Source organism: Cherax quadricarinatus, unplaced genomic scaffold (assembly GCF_038502225.1).
Source record: "Cherax quadricarinatus isolate ZL_2023a unplaced genomic scaffold, ASM3850222v1 Contig194, whole genome shotgun sequence".
In the NCBI taxonomy this organism is placed as follows: Eukaryota; Metazoa; Arthropoda; class Malacostraca; order Decapoda; family Parastacidae; genus Cherax; species Cherax quadricarinatus.
The window spans coordinates 124886-145365 of NW_027195220.1; the positions used below are offsets into that span (position 1 = coordinate 124886).

General features: G+C 45.1%; 1 protein-coding gene across 1 annotated transcript in view; it reads left to right on the forward strand.

Annotated features, from left to right (window-relative positions):
• LOC128700943 (uncharacterized) overlaps window positions 1–19845 on the forward strand; it is a 122001-nt gene extending 102156 nt beyond the window's left edge. Inside the window, exon 5 of the mRNA XM_070080173.1 lies at window positions 19124–19845. Coding sequence (XP_069936274.1) covers window positions 19124–19645 — 522 coding nt within the window. The 3' untranslated portion in view covers window positions 19646–19845. The remainder of the gene's footprint in view (window positions 1–19123) is intronic.
• The last annotated feature ends 635 nt before the right edge of the window (window positions 19846–20480 follow it).

Below are 20480 nucleotides of genomic sequence, written 5' to 3' on the forward strand. Positions count from 1 at the left end.
GGATTTCTCCCACAGGCGCGCTAGTTCCTAGGTAGGGGAAAGGATACCAGGGTCTATCCCATTCCGTTGAGGTTCTTGGCGGTGGCATAGTTTGCCATGGAATCTGGATCGCCTGGGGATGTCCCGATCCCTCTCCGGTATCCCGGAGTAGCTTTGGGTGTCTTTCGGGCGACAGGTGTATCTCTGGAAGCCACGTTTCGGATTCCGGGGGTGGTGGCCGAAGGAGGTATGCTTTGTGGCGGATATCCGGCCGTCCTCTCTTTTGTCCACCGAGGTAGCTCGGCAGATGTGAGGTTGCTATCCCGGATTGTTAGTTTACTAGCATGATGGGTAGGGTATGGCACGGGTTCCATGCTGCATCTGCGCTACTTGCGGTGCTGAGGTCCTCTTGGGCGCGGAGGGAGATTTCTGGCCCTTTCATTCCTCCTAGGAACTATCCCTCCCCGGTCCCCCCCTTTTTTTTATTTTTCTTTTCTTTTTTTTTTTTTCTTAAAAACAAAAAGAAAGAAGTAACCTAACCATGGCAGCCCTAGTCCATGAGCCTACTACCCCCGGGCCCCTTCTTGATACCGCGCCCCGTTCTGACCCCGCCTCGTCTTTGGACCACTCTTCAGACACTCCTCATGCCTCTGTACCTATTGCCAGTGCTGTTTCCTCACCCGCTTCAGGTGCTGAGGCCTCGACTGACTCCTTCGATTTATCGGACCTTCGCTTTCCTCTGACTATGCTTCCGGCCTCTCCCTCTACGGTGCGGCAATTTTCAAATCGCCGACCCGTTCCACGTCAGACCAACTCTGGTCCCACGCCTAAACGCCAATGACAATTACCTGCTGATAATACTTCTCCACCTTCTCGTTCTTCTCAGAAACAATCGACACTTCCTTCACTACCTTTCCACGCTCGGTTTCAGACTGGACAATGGACTAAATTCTTCACTTTACGACAGACTTCCTCTACTGCCTATCTTTCTGACCACAGTATTGGCAAGGCACTCCTACGCCATGTTGGTAAAGATATTTCTTTTCATGCTCTTAAGAGCGGTACGTGCATCATTACCATACAGAATGCTACCCAGGCTCATGAGCTCTCTCGTCTTTCCCATATCGATACTGTTCCTGTCACTCTTGAAAAACATCATTCCCTCAATTCTTGTAGTGGTACCGTCATTCTGCCCCATACCATAGTTCAACAAAATTTCCAGACATGTGGCACTGACATTCTTGAACAGCTGGAACTCCAAGATCTCCCAATCCTCAGGGTAGACACTTACGTTCTTCCTGCCCGCGGGCGGAGACGATACCCTAGCAATGTGGCTCGTTTAACTTTTGACAGCCGAGAACTCCCATCCTCAGTTTATATAGCAGGACATCGGTTACAAGTTCGAAAGGTGATCCCTACACCACAACAGTGTAGAAATTGCTGGTGATTTGGCCATCCAGCGAAATATTGCAGATCTATCGCCAAATGCCCAGTCTGTGGTGCCGATGACCATTCTAATACGTCTTGCAATCAATCTCCCTCTTGCCTTAACTGTCATGAGGCTCACCCTTTGTACTCTCGCCGTTGTCAAGTCTATTTAAATGAGCGGGAAATCCGTTACCTCAAAGAGACAGAAGGTTTCCCTTATGCCATGGCAGTTTCTCATCTCCGCCTCCAAGGGAGACTCCCACGTGTTTCTTATTCCCGTGTTTCAAAACGTCCCCCCACTTCTGGTATCCCATCTTCTACACCCATCTCTGTGGTTACCTCTCCCATAGTCACTCCTGTATCTAATCATTTTGCTGTCCTCAGCTCAGACGTCCCTACTTCAATGCCTCAGTCTGATCTCGCTTCTTCGAGTTCTCTCACAAGCCTCAGTATCGACGAGACCTCGTACGACACCTCCCAATCGTCCCTCTACTTCTCAAAAGTCAAAAAAAGATCCGTTAACACCTCCTACCCATCTTCCACCTCCTCATTTTACCCTCCCTGTCTCTGTCCCTGGTTCTCCCCCTCTCACTGGCTCAGTTACAAGTGTAGAGGTTCACCCTCCTCCTCGTACTGTACCTTCCTCCCCTGTTCCCTCCCAAGTTTCTTCCTCTTCTGCCACCTCCCAGGTTCCTGCCTCTTCTGTCCCCTGCCATGCTTCTCCAGTTCCCTCCACCCTTTTGCCCCCCCCCTACCTTGGTACAGTCCAATACAGTTCCAATCTTTACTCATCCTCCCCCTACCATTTCCAATATTGTCTCCCATACGACGTCTCTGAATTCCGAAACACTTGAAGCAATTTCTGAATATATTGCAGAGACCAAACCATCAATGGACACTGATCCACCTTCCGCTCTTTCTCTCTCCTCTGCTCCATCTGCGCAACTCCTTTCTTCACAGCGCACCGTTCCTTCGCTGCTTGAACATTTTCCACTGCCTCCGCATGTGGACTTTTCTAACCCCTCTAGTCCATAGGAACCCTTACCTGCAGATTTCAGGTATCTTTATCATTGCCAATCATGGCCTATTTACAGTGGAATATACGCGGCCTCAGGGGTAATCGGGGTGAGCTTCAGATGTTACTCTCCCAGTTTGCCCCTCTTGGTGTTTGCTTACAGGAACCAAAATTACACTCTGCTGTTATTTCTCCCATCTCAGGCTATAATTTATTGTATTCTTCAGATCCTTTTCCTGATGGGACCTTTAATGAAAATGCCCTTCTTCTATGCACTGATATTCTGTACCATCAGCTATTTGTTCATACTTCGCTGCATTACACAGCAGCCCGTATCCACTTGCATAGGTGGTATAAGCTCTGTTCTTTATATCTCTCTCCTTCTCGGGCATTATCTATTCCGGATATTGCCTTCCTTGTTTCGTCATTACCGCCACCGATTCTGTTACTTGGTGATTTTAATGCCCACCATTTCCTCTGGGGAGGGTCTCACTGTGATTCCCGTGGAATTCAGTTAGAGGCTTTTCTTGCCACCCACCCCCTCCATGTTTTAAATAAAGGTACTCACACCCATTTTGATCCTCGGACTCATACTCTCTCTTGCATCGATCTCTCAGTCTGCTCTTCCTCCACCGCATTAGACTTCACTTGGTCTGTTCTTCCGGACTTACATGACAGTGATCATTTCCCAATCATTCTTACTTCCCCTTCATATTCCCCACCTCTTCGCACCCCACGCTGGCAATTTAATCGGGCAAATTGGAACCTTTACTCACACCTAACTGTTTTTAAAGAGGTTCCTTCTTCGTCCTCCATCGATGAGCTTTTAAACCTCTTCTCGTCCTCCGTTTTCACCGCAGCTTCTCATTCTATACCCCAAACTTCGGGCAGGCATTCTCAGAAATGTGTGCCTTGGTGGTCTCCTGCTTGTGCTCGTGCAGTACGTTTGAAACGCGCTGCATGGGGCAGGTACCGGTACAATAGAACCACAGAGCGACTCCTTGATTTTAAACAGAAGCGTGCGATCACTCGCCGTGTCATCCGTGACGCTAAACGCACTTGCTGGCGAGATTGTCTCCACCATCACCTCTGCTTCCTCTGAGTGCAGTCTGGAAAAAAGTACGAAAACTGAGTGGTAAATATTCTCCTGACCCGGCTCCTGTTCTGCGGGTTGCCGGTGTTGATACAGCAAACCCACTAGATGTTGCCAATGAAATTGGCAATCATCTGGTCCGTATTTCTCAGGGACTCCATCTATGCCCCTCATTTCTTTCCTCAAAGTCTGCCAGAGTGTTAGCACCCTTGGACTTTTCTTCTCTCAGAGAAGAACAGTATAATGTGCCTTTTACACTTCAAGTACTGGAGGCAACACTCTCAGCTTGTCGATCATCGGCAGATGGGCCCGACGACATTCATATTCGTATGCTACAACATTTACATCAGTCAGCCCTTGCAGTCCTATTACGCCTTTACAATCCTATGTGGTCACAAGGAGTTCTTCCACAGCTGTGGAAATCCTCCATTGTTCTCCCTTTCCGCAAAGCAGGCACTACGGGACATGAAACCTCCCACTATCGTCCCATTGCTCTTACCAGTGCAGTTTGCAAAGTAATGGAACGCCTAGTAAATAGACGTTTAGTGTGGTATTTAGAGACACACAACAGTCTCTCCACTCGTCAATATGGCCTTCGTAAGGGACGTTCTACCATAGACCCCTTACTACGTTTGGATACGTATGTTCGTAATGCCTTTGCCAATAACCACTCAGTTATTGCCATATTTTTTGACCTTGAGAAGGCATATGACACAACTTGGAGGTATAATATTTTAGCCCAAGCCCACTCCTTAGGGCCTTCGAGGCAATCTACCATCCTTCCTTAAGAACTTTTTAACTGACAGGCATTTCCGTGTTCGGGTTAATAATGTGCTCTCCCTGGACTTTATCCAAGCTGAAGGTGTCCCCCAGGGATGTGTTCTGAGCACAACACTTTTTCTCCTTGCTATTAATGATTTGGCCTCTAGTCTTCCATCAAATATTTGGTCATCACACTATGTTGATGATTTTGCTATTGCCTGTGCAGGCATTGACTGTCACCTCATTACAGTTTCTCTCCAACATGCAGTCGACCGTGTTTCCAATTGGGCCACCACACGTGGGTTTAAATTTTCCAGCACTAAAACCCACCAAATTACTTTCACTAGACGCTCTGTCATCTCCGATCATCCTTTGTACCTCTATGGCTCCCGTATCCCTGAACGTGATACAGTCAAGTTTCTGGGCCTCCTCTTTGATCGTAGGTTATCCTGGAAACCTCACATTACCTCTCTGAAGGCAACTTGTCACAGCCGGCTGAACCTTCTTAAAACCCTTGCTCATCTTTCATGGGGAGCTGATCGTCGAACCCTCCTTCGCCTACATTCCACCCATATTTTATCAAAACTTGATTATGGTGACCAGATCTATTCAGCGGCATCTCCTGCTACTCTCTCTAGCCTTAACCCCATTCATCACCAAGAGTTACGTTTATGCCTTGGTGCTTTTCGCTCTTCCCCTGTCGAGAGCCTCTGTGCAGAAGCGAACGTTCCATCCTTATCCGATCGCCGTGATGCCCATTGCCTGCGCTACTATGTACGCTCTCATGATCTCCGCAATCCTTCCATTTATAGAATGGTCACTGATATTAGTAGACATTCTTTATTTGTTCGCCGCCCCTGTTTACTCCGTCCCTTCTCTCTTCGCCTTCATATAATCGTCTTCTCTTCAACTACCACCTTTCTATGTACATGTAGCATCTCACTTTTCCCTACCCCCTTGGGAAGTTCCAGCTGTTCGAGTCTGTTCTTTCTCCCTCCCTTGCTCGAAAGCCCAACTGTCTACGGTCACTTCCCGCTCTCTTTTTCTTGACCACTTTCACTTTCATTCTCATGCCATTGCTGTGTACACAGATGGCTCTAAGTCTTCTGACAGCGTAGGATTCGCAGCAGTGTTTCCGGACAGCGTCATACAAGGGCATTTACTATCTTCGGCTAGTATTTTTACTGCTGAATTATATGCCATCCTTACAGCACTTATCCGTATTGCATCTATGCCTGTGTCATCATTTGTGGTTGTCTCAGACTCCCTTAGTGCTTTACAGGCTATATAAAAATTTGATACACCTCACCCCCTTAGTCCTCCGTATCCAACTTTGGCTACGCCGCATCTTTACCAAGCATAAAGATATTGTTTTTTGTTGGGTCCCTGGTCATTTTGACGTACAGGGCAATGAACAGGCAGACACTGCTGCGCGGTCAGCAGTACATGACCTACCAGTTTCTTATAGAGGTATTCCATTTACGGACTATTTTGCTGCAATATCTTCCCACCTTCACACCCGTTGGCAACAACGTTGGTCTACTATGCTCGGCAACAAACTTCAATCTATTAAACCGAGTATAGGTTACTGGCCATCTTCTTATCACCAGTGTCGAGGTTGGGAGACTTCTGTCTCCCATCTTCGCATTGGCCATACTCGTCTTACTCATGGATATCTCATGGAGAGGCGTCTTGCTCCTCTCTGTGAGAATTGCCAAGCTCCATTATCAGTCAGCCACATTCTGTTGGACTGCCCACTTTATCAACGAGCACGCAGAATTTACCTCTGTCGTCGTCTTCGCTCCGCAGCTCTCTCTTTACCTTCCCTTCTCGCTGATGGACCCACCTTTCATCCGGACTCTCTCATTGACTTTTTGACAACAACTGACTTACTTCACAAATTCTGATACCTTCAGCCCTTTCTACTTCAATCTCTTGCTACCCTCTACCCCCGTACTATCCCCTGCCCCGCTGTTTTCTGTAACCTGCTGATCATCTCTCCTCCCTTCTGCCATCCAATACCCTCGCTTCCTTCCCTACCCTGCAGCGCTGTATAGCCCTTGTGGCTTAGCGCTTCTTTTTGATTATAATATGTCGTTTATGTAAGTTGTGAACAACAACGGGCCCAACACTGACCCCTGAGGAACACCGCTTGTGATGTGCCCCCATTCTGATTTCTCCTCATTTATGCAAACTCTCTGCTGCCTGTTTGTCAGCAATGCCTCTACCCAGGAAAAATTTTTTCCTCGTATTCAGTGTGCCTAAAGTTTCCTCTACATCCTGTGATGTGGAACTCTATCGAAAGCCTTACTGAAGTCCATATACACAATATCATATTCAGTACCATGATCTACCTCCTCAAACACCTTAGTGAAACAACTCGCAGACCTCGCTTCTTTATCTATGATTTCATGCTTGATTTCTATGAATATCATCCTCTTTTTCTTCTCAGCACTGTCCTTTGCAGTTTACTTTCTTAGGACCCATGGTTAGTAAAAAGAAATTTGGCAAACTAACTGCACAAAATGCAAGCAAACATGAGAGAAATGCTTCCACAGTGCACCGAGTTGGCGGCATTCAGAAGCTCCTTATCATTATTATTATTATTATTATTATTATTATTGTTATTATTATTACTATTATTATTATTAATTTAGGCCTCTTCAAGGGGGGCTCCTTGGCTTGGTGAAGAGGCTCTTGGTCTGAGGAATTAGACCTGTCGGTCTCCTTCCTCAGACCGAACCTAATTACCCCCCAATCCCCCCTTCTCTATCACATCCTCCCCTTTTTCCTTTCCTCCTCCTCCTCCCCCCCACCCCTCCCTTTTGCCCTTCCTCTTTTTGGCCTCTGGGATTTTTCCCACAGGCACGCTAGTTCATAGGTAGGGGGAAGGGTACCGGGGTCCATCCCATTCCGTTGAGGTTCTTTGCGGTGGCGTAGTTTGCCGTGGAATCTGGATCGCCTGGGGATATCCCGATCCCTCTCCAGTATCCCGGAGGGTGGCTTTGGGTCTTTTGGGCGACGGGTGTATCTCTGGAAGCCACCTTTCGGATTCCAGGGGTGGTGGCCAAAGGAGGTATGCTTTGTGTTGGATATCCAGCCGCCCTCTCTTTTGTCCACTAAGGTAGCTCGGCAGATGTGAGGTTGCTATCCAGGGTTGCTGGTTTACTGGCATGAAGGGTAGGGTATGGCACGGGTTCCATGCTGCATCTGCTCTACTTGCAGTGCTGAGGTCCTCTTGGGCACAGAGGAAGATTTCTGGCCCTTTCATTCCTCCTAGGAACTATCCCTTTCTGGTCCTCCCTTTTTTTTCTTTTTTTTTTCTTTCTTAAAAGCAAAAAGAAAAGTAACCTAACCATGGAGTCCCAAATCCATGACCCCGCTACCCCCGGGCTCTTATTGTTACCGCACCCTGTTTTGACCTTGCCTCGTCTTTTGGCCACTCTTTGGACACTCCTAAGGCCCCTGTACCTCTTGTTGGTGCTGTTTCATCACCCGCTTCAGGTGCCGGGGTTTCGACTGACTCCTTTGATTTGTCTGACCTCCACTCTCCTTTGACTATGCTTCCGGGATCTCCCTCTACTATGCGGCAATTTTTGAATTGCCAGCCCGTCCCACATCGGACCGACTCTGGTCCCACTTCTAAACGCCAACGGCAATCTCCTGATGATGTTACTTTGTTACCTTTCCATTCTACTCGGAAAAGACACACGTCACGCACTCCCTCTCCACACTGTTTCTGACCACACAATGGACTAAATTCTTTACTTTAAGACCGACTTCTACTGCCTATCTTTCCGACCATAGTACAGTGGACCCTCGACCAGCGATATTAATCCGTTCCTGAGAGCTCATCGTTAATCGAAATTATCGTTAGTCGAGTTAATTTTCCCCATAAGAAATAATGGAAATCAAATTAATCCGTGCAAGACACCCAAAAGTATTGAAAAAAATTTTTTTACCACATGAAATATTAATTTTAATACACACAAACTGAAGAAGACATGCACAGTTACATAACACTTACCTTTATTGAAGATCTGGTGATGATTGATGGGATGGGGGAGGGGAGAGTGTTGATGGTGTTAGTGTTTAGAAGGGGAATCCCCTTCCATTAGGACTTAAGGTGGCAAGTCCTTTTTCGGGGTTACTTCCCTTCTTTTGTTAATGCCACTAGGACCAGCTTGAGTCACTGGACCTCTATCGCACAACATATCTATCCATAGAGGCCTGTACTTCCTGTTCCTTTATGACATTCCTAAAGTGTTTCACAACATTGTCAGTGTCACAATTAAACACTTGTTCAGGTTTCAATTCTTCACTGTCTATGTACTCCTTGAATTCCTGCACATATTTTTCAGCTGCTTTTGGGTCCAAACTGGCAGCCTCACCATGCCTTATCACCCTATGTATGCCACTATGACTCTTAAATCTCTCAAACCAACCTTTGCTGGCCTTAAATTCACTCACATCAGCACTAGTTCCTGGCATTTTTCTAATTAAATCCTCGTGCAACTTCCTAGCCTTTTCACATATGATCACTTGAGAGATGCTATCTCCTGCTATCTGTTTTTCGTTTATCCACACCAATAACAGTCTCTCAACATCTTCTATCACTTGCGATCTCAGTTTCGAAAACATAGTTGCACCTTTGGCAAGAACAGCTTCCTTGATTGCCATTTTCTTGGCCACAATAGTAGCGATGGTTGATTGGGGTTTTGTGTACAACCTGGCCAGCTCGGAGACACGCACTCCACTTTCATACTTAGCAATGATCTCTCTTCATATCCATAGTAATTCTCACTCTTTTTGCTGTAGGGTTGGCACTAGCTTTCTTGGGGCCCATGGTGACTTATTTTGCAGGTGCAATCACTGAAAAGGCTGTGATAATATGAAATGTTCCGATTGTATGCGTGGAAGCGACCGCGGTGGCTGGCTGGCTGGCTGGCTTGTAAACACTAGCCAGAAGTGGACGCATCTCAGATGGAATGAATAGTGTTGGTAGATTTTTTTAGCGCTAGTCGAGGCAAAATTTTTGCGTTAAAATGTATAGCTGGTCAGATTTATCGTTAATCAATGCCTTCATTGGTCGAGGGTCCACTGTATTGGCAAAGTGCTCCTATGCCATGTTGGTAGAGATATTTCCTTTCATGCTCTTAAGAGTGGTACATGCATCATCACAGTCCAGAATTCTACCCAAGCTCATGATCTTTCTCTTCTTTCACTTATCGATACTATTCCTATCACTATCAAAAAACATCATTCCCTTAATTCTTGTAGTGGTACTGTTATTCTGCCTCATACCATAGTCCAACACAATTTCCAGACATGTGGCAATGACATTCTCGAACAGCTGGAACTCCAAGATCTCCCAATTCTCACGGTAGACACTTAAGTTCTTCCTGCTCACGGGCGAAGATGATAGATGCCATTGCAATGTGGCTCATTTAACTTTAGACAGCTGTGAACTCCCATCCTCTGTTTATGTAGCAGGACATCGGTTACAAGTTCGGAAGGTGATCCCTACACTGCAACAGTGTAGGAATTGCTGGCGATTTGGCCACCCAACAAAATATTGCAGATCTATAGCTGAATGCCCAGTCTGTGGTGCCGATGACCATTCTAATAAGTCTTGGAGTCAAACTCCCTCTTGCCTTAATTGTCATGAGGCTCACCCTTCATAATCTTGCCATTGCCAGGTCTACTTAAATGAGCGGGAAATTCATTGCCTCAGAGGCAGAAGGTCTCCCTTATGCCATGGCAGTTTCTCATCTCCGCCTCCAAGGGAAACTACCCCATGTTTCTTATTCTCGTGTTTCAAAATGCCCCCCCACTTTTGGGGTCCCATCTTCTGCAGCCTCCTCTGTGGTTGCCAGTCCCATAGTCACTCCTGTATCTAATTCTTTTGCTGTCCTGGGTTCAGACGTCCCTACTTCAACACCTCAGTCTGTCCTCACTTCTTTGTGTTCTCCCTCACAAACCCCGGTATCGACAAGACCTCGTATGACACCACCTCCCAATCATCCCTCTACTTCTCAGAGGTCCAAAAAATGTCCTTTAACCCCTCCTTCCCTTCATCCACCTCCACATTTTACCTTCCCAGTCTCTGTACCTGGGTCTTACCCTTTCACTGGCTCTGTTACAAGTGTGGAGGTTCATCCTCCTCCTCGTACTGTGCCTTCCTCCCCTGTCCCCTCCCAGGTTTCTGCCTCTTCTGTCCCCTCCCACACTTCTCCAGTTCCCTCCACCCTTTCGCTCCCCCCCCTACCTTGGTACAGTCCATTACAGTTCCGATCTATACTCAAACTCCTCCTCCTTCCATCTCCAGTATTGTCTCTCATACGATGTCTCTGAACTCCAAAACACTTGAAGCAATCTCTGAATTTATTGCAGAGACCAAACCATCGATGGACACTGATCCACCCTCTGTTCCTTCTCTTTCCTCTTCTCCATCTGCGCAACTCCTTTCTTCACAGCACACTGTTCCTTCGCTGCTTCAACGTTTTCCTTTGCCGCTGCATGTGGACTTTTCTAACCTCTCTAGTCCGTAGGTACCCTTGCCTGCAGATTTCAGGTATCTTTATCATTGCCAATCATGGCCTATTTACAGTGGAATATACGTAGCCTCATGGGTAATCTGGGTGAGCTTCAGATGTTGCTCTCCCAGTTTTCCCCTGTTGGTGTTTGCTTACAGGAAGCAAAATTACACTCTGCTGATGTCTGTTCCATCTCGGGCTATAATTTATTGTATTCTTCAGATCCTTTTCCTGATGGGACCTTTAATGAAAGTGCCCTTCTTCTATGCACTGATATTCCTTACCATCAGCTATTTGTTCATTCTTCCCTGCATTACACAGCAGCCCGTATCCACTTGCATAGGTGGTATACACTGTTCTTTGTATCTCTCTCCTTCTCGGGCATTATCTATCCCGGATATTGCCTTTCTTGTTTCGTCATTACTGCCAGCACTTCTGTTACTTGGCGATTTTAATGCCCATCATTTCCTCTGGGGGGGTCTCACTGTGATTCCCGTGGCATTCAGTTAGAGGCTTTTCCTGCTACCCACCCCCTCCACGTTTTAAATACAGGTACTCGTGACCATTTTGATCCCCGTACTCATACTCTCTCTTCCATCGATCTTTCAGTCTGCTCTTCCTCCAACGCATTAGACTTCCTGGTCTGTTCTCCTGGATTTACATGACATCGATCATTTACCAATCATTCTTACTTCCCTTTCACATTCACCACCTCTTCGTAACCTACGCTGGCAATTTGATCAGGCAAATTGGAACCTTTACTCATGACTAACTGTTTTGAGTGAGGTTCCTTCTTCATCCTCCATTGATGAGCTTTTTACACCTCTTCTCACCCTGTTTTAACTGCAGCTTCTCATTCTATACCCCAAACTTCGGGCAGGCATTCTCAGAAATGCGTGCCTTGGTGGTCTCCTGCTTGTGCTCATGCAGTACGTTTGAAACACGCTGCGTGGGGCAGGTACCGGTACAATAGAACCATGGAGACACTTCTTGATTTTAAGCAGAAGCTCGCTGTGTCATCTGTGACGCTAAACGCACTTGCTGGCAAGATTGTCTCCACCATCACCTCTGCTTCCTCTGAGTGCAGTCTGGAAAAAAGCACAAAAACTGAGTGGTAAATAGTCTCCTGACCCGGCTCCTGTTCTGCAATTTTCCGTTATTGATATAGCAAACCCACCAGATGTTGCCAATAAAATTGGCAAGAAAGAATTGAAGAAAGAAATTATATAAAAATACGAGGCAGTGGTGGAGGCAGTACAATATTTTTACGATGTTCTCGGGTACATATTTTATGATTGTTTATGAGAACATAAGAAAGGAGGAACAATGCAGTAGACCTGTTGGCCCATACTATTCAGGTCCTTCACAAATCTAGCCCAATAACAGAATAAATGCTACCCAAGCAATAAACTTTGAACATTCTATTTACTCACATGCAAGACCCATTCAAATCCAACCACCTCTCACTTACGTATTTATCCAACCAAAATGTGAAGCTACCCAAGGTTTTAGCTTTGATAGGACCTTGGGTAGCTTTAAAATGAGATTGGACAAATATATGAGTGGGAGGAGCATGTACGTATATACATGTATATACATAGATTATTTCATTTTATTATTTATTATATTTCCCTGCAATATATTGGGGCACCAAACATTCATGATTTTTCAACATTCAAGAGGCTCTTGATCCCCTAACCCTCGTGAATGTTGAGGGAGACCTGTACTTGATTTTAAGCAGAAGCGTTTGATCGCTCGCCGTGTCATCCGTGACGCTAAACGCACTTGCGGCGAGATTGTCTCCATCACCTCTGCTTCCTCTGAGTGCAGTCTGGAAAAAAGTACGAAAACTGAGTGGTAAATATTCTCCTGACCTGGCTCCTGTTCTGCGGGTTGCTGGTGTTGATATAGCAAACCCACTAGATGTTGCCAGTGAAATTGGCAATCATCTGGTCCATATTTCTCGGGCTCCATCTATGCCCCTCGTTTCTTTCCTCAAAGTCTGTCAGAGAGTTAGCACCCTTGGACTTTTCTTCTCTCAGAGAAGAACAGTATAATGTGCCTTTTACACTTCAGGAACTGGAGGCAACACTCTCAGCTTGCCAATCATCGGCAGCTGGGCCCGACGACATTCATATTCGTATGCTACAGCATTTACATCAGTCAGCCCTTGCAGTCCTATTACACCTTTTCAATCTTATTTGGTCACAAGGACTTCTTCCACAGCTGTGGAGATCTGCCATTGTTCTCCCTTCCGCAAACCAGGCACTACAGGACATGAAACCTCCCACTATCATCCCATTGCTCTTACCAATGCAGTTTGCCAAGTGATGGAACGCTTGGTAAATAGACATTTAGTTTGGTATTTAGAGACACACAACAGTCTCTCCACTCGTCAATATGGCTTTCGTAAGGGCCATTCTACCTTGGACCCCTTACTATGCTTGGATACGCATGTTCATAATGCCTTTGCAAATAACCACTCGGTCATTGCCATATTTTTTGACCTTGAGAAGGCATGTGACACAACTTGGAGGTATGATATTTTGGCCCAAGCCCACTCCTTAGGCCTCCGAGGCAATCTACCATCCTTCCTTAAGAACTTTTTAACTGACAGACATTTCCGTGTTCGGGTTAATAATGTGCTCTCCCTGGACTTTATCCAAGCTGAAGGTGTCCCCCAGGGATGTGTTCTGAGCACAACACTTTTTCTCCTTGCTATAAATGATTTGGCCTCTAGTCTTCCATCCAATATTTGGTCATCACTATGTTGATGACTTCGCTATTGCCTGTGCAGGCACTGACTGTCACCTCATTACAGTTTCTCTCCAACGTGCGGTCGACCATGTTTCCAATGGGGCTACCACACATGGGTTTAAATTTTCCAGTACCGAAACTTGCCAAATTACTTTCACTAGACGTTCTGTCAACTCCGATCATCCTTTGTACCTCTATGGCTCCCGTATCCCTGAGCATGATACTCAGGTTTCTAAGCCTCCTCTTTGATCGTAGGTTATCCTGGAAACCTCGCATTACTTCTCTGAAGGCAACTTGTCACAGCCGGCTGAACCTTCTTAAAACCCTTGCTCATCTTTCATGGGGAGCTGATCGTCGAACTCTCCTTTGCCTACATTCTGCCCTCATTTTATCGAAACTTGATTATGGTGACCAGATCTATTCAGCGGCCTATCTTGCCTATCTCTAGCCTTAACCCCATCCATCACCAAGGATTACGTTTATGCCTTTGTGCTTTTTGCTCTTCCCCTGTTGAGAGCCTCTATGCAGAAGCGAACGTTCCATCCTTATCCGATCGCCGTGATGCCCATTGCCTTCGCTACTACGTACGCTCTCGTGATCTCCGCAATCCTTCCATTTATAGAATGGTCACCGATATTAGTAGACATTCTTTATTTTTTTGCCGCCCCTGTTTGCTCTGTCCCTTCTCCCTTCGCCTACATTTGCTCGTCTTCCCTTCAATTACCACCTTTCTATGTTCCCTACCCCCCTGGGAAGTTCCAGCTGCTCGACTCTGTTCTTTCTCACTCCCTTGCTCGAAAGCCCAACTGTCTACGGTAGCTTCCCGTTCTTTTTCTTGACCACTTCCACTCTCATTCACATGCCATTGCAGTGTACACAGATGGCGCTAAGTCTTCTGACGGCATACGATTCGCAGCAGTGTTTCCGGACAGCGTCGTATGAGGGCATTTACTGTCTTCGGATAGTATTTTTACTGCTGAATTGTATGCCATTCTTGCAGCACTTATCCATATTGCATCTATGCCTGTCATCATTTGTGGTTGTCTCAGACTCCCTTAGTGCTTTACAGGCTATACAGAAATTTGATAAACCTCGCCCCTTCGTCCTCTGTATCCAACTTTGGCTACGCCGCATCTCTTCCAAGCATAAAGATAGTTAAACAAACCATACCCCGGCCGGGATTGAACTCGCGGTCAGAGAGTCCCAAAACTCCAGCCCGTCGTGTTAGCCACTAGACCAGCTAGCCACAATAAGATTCGTCCAACTAGGTATATTTCTACACCATAGGAAGGTTAGCACAGTAGTGCCTGTGCTAACCTTCCTATGGTGTAGAAATATACCTAGTTGGACGAATCTTATTGTGGCTAGCTGGTCTAGTGGCTAACGCGACGGGCTGGAGTTTTGAGACTCTCTGACCGCGGGTTCAATCCCGGCCGGGGTATGGTTTATTTGCAATCGTGTCATTACGATTTCGTGAGTCATAAAGATAGTTTTTTGTTGGGTCCCTGGTCGTGTTGACGTACAGGCCAATGAACAGGCAGACACTGCTGCACGGTCAGCAGTACATGACCTACCAGTTTCATATAGAGGTGTTCCATTTACGGACTATTTTGCTGCAATAGCTACCCACCTTCACACCCGTTGGCAACAACGTTGGTCTACTCTGCTCTGTAACAAACTTCAATCTATTAAACCGAGAATAGGTTACTGGCTGTCTTCTTGTCACCAGTGTCGAGGTTGGGAGACTACTCTCTCCATCTTCGCATTGGCCATACTCATCTTACTCATGGTTATCTCGTGGAGAGGCGCCCTGCTCCTCTGTGAAAATTGTCAGGTTCCATTATCGGTTAGCCACATTCTATTAGACTGCCCACTTTATCAATGAGCACTCAGAATATACCTCCAACGTCGTCTTCGCTCCGCTGCTCTCTCTTTACCTTCCCTTCTCGCTGTTGGACCAACCTTTCATCCAGACTCTCATTGACTTTTTGACAACAACTGACTTACTTCACAAACTCTGATGATACCTTCAGCCCTTTCTACCTCAATCTCTTGTTGCCCTCTACCCCCGCACTATCCCCTGCCCTGCTGTTTTCTGTAACCTACTGATCATCCCTCCCCCCTTCTGCCGCCCAATACCCTCGCTTCCTTCCCTACCCTGCAGCGCTGTATAGCCCTTGTGGCTTAGCGCTTCTTTTTTATTATAATAATATTAATTTAGGGAACTGAAGTTCACTCTAATTATTATTATTATTATTATTATTATAATAATAATTTGGGGAACTGGAGCACAGATCCAATTCCGTAGATCAAGAGCCCCTCACGAGCATGAAGGTTCTGTGATGCTGGTGAGGGGCTGTTGCTCTAGAAATTGGATTTCTGTGCTTCATTTCCTTAAATTAATAATAATAGTACAGTGGACCCCCGGTTATCGGCTGTAATCTGTTCCAGAAGGTTGGCCGATAACTGAAATGGCTGATAACCGAATTAATATAATCCATTCCAAACAAAAATATTCACATAAAATAATTTTTTTAACAATTGTGTAAGTATTCCAATTATGTAAGTATTACAGTTATGTATTACAATTATGTAAGTATTACATAACTTTATTGAAGGCTAATGCTGGAAGATAGGGAGGAGGAAAGAGGGAGGAGTTAGTGTTTGGAAGAGGAATCCCCCTCCATAAAGACTTTAGGTAGCAAAGCCTTCTCTGGGATTACTTCTCTTCTGTCTTTTATTGTCACTAGGACTAGCTTGAGTCACTGGACCTCTGTCTCACAAAATAACTGTCCAGTGTGCTCTGTTTGTCATTTTAAAGATTTCCCTGAAGTGGGACAGGGTTTTGTCACTAAACATGTTGCAGATATGGCTTGTTTCAGCTTTGTCAGGGTAGTGTTTCTCTACAAAAGCTTGCACCCTAGTCCACATTGCACACACCTCTTTAATTTCTGAAGAAGGTACCTCCTTCACTCCCTCTTCTTCCTCCTCTGAAGCAAGTTCCTCAGCTGCAGTCTGTTGCTATTCGAGATGAAACTCTTGCAGCTCTTCAGTGGCTAGCTCTTCACTTTGGTCCTCCACCAACTCTTCGACATCCTCACCACTCGCCTCCAACCCCAGGGACTTCCCCAGTGCCACAATAGTCCGCAGGGTCAGGGTCTGCCTCAAACCCTTCAAAATCCCTCTCTTGGACACAATCTGGCCACAGTTTTCTCCAAGCAGAGTTCAAAGTCCTGGAAGTCACTCCCTCCCAAGTCTTACCTGTAAGGCTTATGCAATGGATGATAGTGAAGTGATTCCTCCAGAACTGTCTTAGGGTCAACCGAGTGTTCGAGGTCACTTCAAAGCACTTTTAAAACACTGCCTTTGTGTAGAGTTTTTTGAAGTTAGAAATGACCTGCTGGTCAATGGGCTGGAGGAGAGGAGTGGTGTTAGGAGGCAAGAACTTTACTGTGATGAAACTGAAGTCCCTAAACACTTGGTCTTGCAAGTCTGGAGGATGTGCAGGAGCATTGTCCAGTACCAGGAGGCACTTGAGTGGCAATTTCTTTTCCAGGAGGTATTTTGTCACACTTAGGTCAAACACATCATTAACCCACTCTATGAAAATTTGCCTTGTGACCCATGCCTTATGATTAGCTTTCTACATCACACAATCTATTATTCATGACCTTGTTTTTCTTCAACACGCTGGGATTTTCTGAGTGATACTCGAGTCAAGGCCTCGCTTTGAAATCCCCACTAGCATTACCACACAACAAAAGAGTAAGCCTGTCTTTCATGGGCTTGTCCTGGCAGTGCCTTTTCCTCCTGGGTAATGTAGGTCCTGTTTGGCATTTTCTTCCAAAACAGGCCTGTTTCATCACAATTGAACACTTGTTGGGGTTTGAATCCTTCAGCCTTTACATAGTCCTGGAATTTGTGAACATACTTTTCAGCTGCACATTTGTCAGAACTTGCAGCCTCACCATGCCTTACAACACTGTGTATGCCACTATGCATCTTAAATCTATCAAACCATCCTTTGCTGGCCCTAAATTCATAAACTGCAGCACTAGTTCCAGTCATGTTCTTTGCAAGATCCTCATGCAACTGCTTTGCCTTCTCACAAATGATTGACTCCACAACACTGTCTCCCACTAATTCTTTTTCCTTAATTCACAATAATAATAACTTTTCCAACTCTTCCATTATTGGTGGCCTTTGTTTAGTTAGAAAAGTTACTCCTTTTGCAACATTAGCATCTTTGGTGTGTTCTTTCTTTGCCAGGATGGATTTAATTGTTGATTTATTCTTGCTGTACATCCTGGCAAGTTCCACCACCTTCATACCACTCTCAAACTTTTCTATCACTTCACGCTTAAAATCCATGGTGTTTCTCACTTTCTTTACCACAGGAACTTTCTTTGGAGCCATCTTTACTTATTTCACAGTTGCACTGCAAGAAAAACCACTAAAAACAATGGTAAACAAGCGAAATGTTTGGATGTATGAGCAGAAGCTTCCTCAGCCACCGAGAGACAAAGCCAAACTGAAGTGCAAGCTGCCCCAGCCGGCGGATGGACGCATCCAAAACGGCCAATAACTGAGCGAATGGCCAATAACCGGGCGCCAAAAAACCCGCCAATAACCAAACTGGCTGATAACCATGGGTCCACTGTAATAATTATTTTAATAGTAATAATAATAATGAGCGAGTTTCAGAACATCGCAACTAGGTGCCGCAGCGAATGCCACATCAGCTGAGCTGCGCATGTGTTTGTCACCTTGGAAGCATTCTCATGTTGCCAAATTTCTTTTTTCTAACCATGGGTCCTAAGAAAGTAAGTGGAAAGAACAGTTCTGAGAAGAAAAAGAGGATGATGTCCATGGAATTACAGCATGAAATCATAGATAAACAAGCGAGGTGTGTGGGTTGTTGCTAGGCAGTACGAGCTAGTAGAAAGTAGCCTATCTTCCACCCTCCACCTCCACCTCCACCAGCATATGTACACTTTATAAAACAAGTTTATTTCTTTACATTATTATGTATTTATACAATATTTCTTATTTACAAATACATTGTTACAGTGCTTTCCTTATGAAACTATTGATCTAGTGCAGTTAGCTTCACAGACACTCCATTTTGTCTTGTAAGAGCATCTGAAAATAGTCAGTGGAAGCGGGAATGGATGCTGTCGCTATCACTAGTAACATGATGACATACTTTATTATTCTAGAGTATATATCGTGTTTCTATGTTATTTATATTGTTTGTTATGCCATATTAGATTTGTGATAGATAAATAAGCCATAGAGTTGATATTAGCATCATATTGAAGTATTTTGTCCTGCCTCCTGAGAGCAGGAATACTGCTGGAATGCATTAATGGCATTTCAGTTAATTTAAACAAGGAAAATTGATTTGATATATGAGCAAATTGAGTTACGAGCTAGGTCATGGAACGGATTAAACATGTAAGTCGAGGTTTCACTGTATTAATAATAAGAGATAATTAATATTCAATATTTATAATAGTGTTAACATATAGTAAGTGATATTTGTTTGTGAAGGTGACGGAGGTGATGGAGGCACTAGAGTCGTCCTCCACGCTGGTATTTATTGACCTGGCTTGGCCTGGATCACTCAGACGAAGACTCCACATCCTGCTGGATACTGACACCATGATGGCCAGACAGTTTGTGTTGTTGTGTACTGGACAGCATCAGTCAGGCTCCTCGTACCTTAACACTAAACTGTTGAAAGTGTGGAACAAGGGTGAGCCAGGGGAGTGTGTGATGGCTGGAGACTACCAGTATAATAATGGTGAAGGAGGAGCACCACTACTGCCTCACCAGCGTGATCACCAGTACCAGAAGTCAGGCAGTGCTGGTTCTGTGGTGTCACAGTATTGGCCGTGGGGTGACCAGAGTGCACAGTTCTGCATCACCACCAGGGACTTCACAGATGGTGGCCAGTGGCCCCGTGTCTTTGGTAAGGTGGTGAGAGGCCTGGATGTGGTGAGAGCAGTAGTCGACCACAGTGACATCACAGAGGTGACTGTGGTAGACTGTGGTGTTGTGTTTACATTCTAGTTCACTACCAACACTGCTGTGTTTCACCATAACTGCAGTAGTGTCAAAAGTTACTATCACCACAGTGGTGTCACCACTACAGTGATGTCACTGCAGTGGTGTCACCATCACGACAGTGGTGTCTATTACAGTGGTGTCACCATCACTACAGTGCCACCATTATGGTCAGCATTAATGGTCATTATTATGGTCAATATTAATGTTTGGTCATTATGTCTTGTGTAGCATTTTCTGTGTGATATTCTTGTTTGCTTATTTTCTTAGTGTAACTTTAATGAACAATTTTCATGTTCAATGTTTTAAGGTGGCTTTTATGGTCAGTATTCATGTTTTGTTAATATTTTGTTTTGGATGGATTTTATGGTCAATATTTTTTTTATATTACTAACTAAAGTACTGTTAAGTCTTGTTGTACCTGGTCATGCAAGAAAGCAGCTCAAGTGTAGTCAATATAACATTGATGAATAAAATGTTGATCACACATAAATGTTTTATTAACCAAGCACAAGTTTGATAGTAATGACCTCTGCAGGTACTTGTACTGTACATGTCTTGTGGTAGTGACCTTGAGAGGTACTTGTAATCCAGCCTCAGGGTCAACAGGCCCTCTCCCAGAATTGTTCTCAGGGTAGAAAAATTAAAAAAAAAAATTATGAAAAGATAGGTTTTTTTTTAATCTTATAGGCTAAACAAAAAATAATTTACCATCAATACTTAATGAGATATGGAGGCGTGAAGTTAACAGAAAATGACTGGCATACGGTAACATCGCCGATTGCCGGTCACCCGGTTTTAGGTTTAGTTTTTTGGTATAATTTTCTATTTTTTTTTTTTT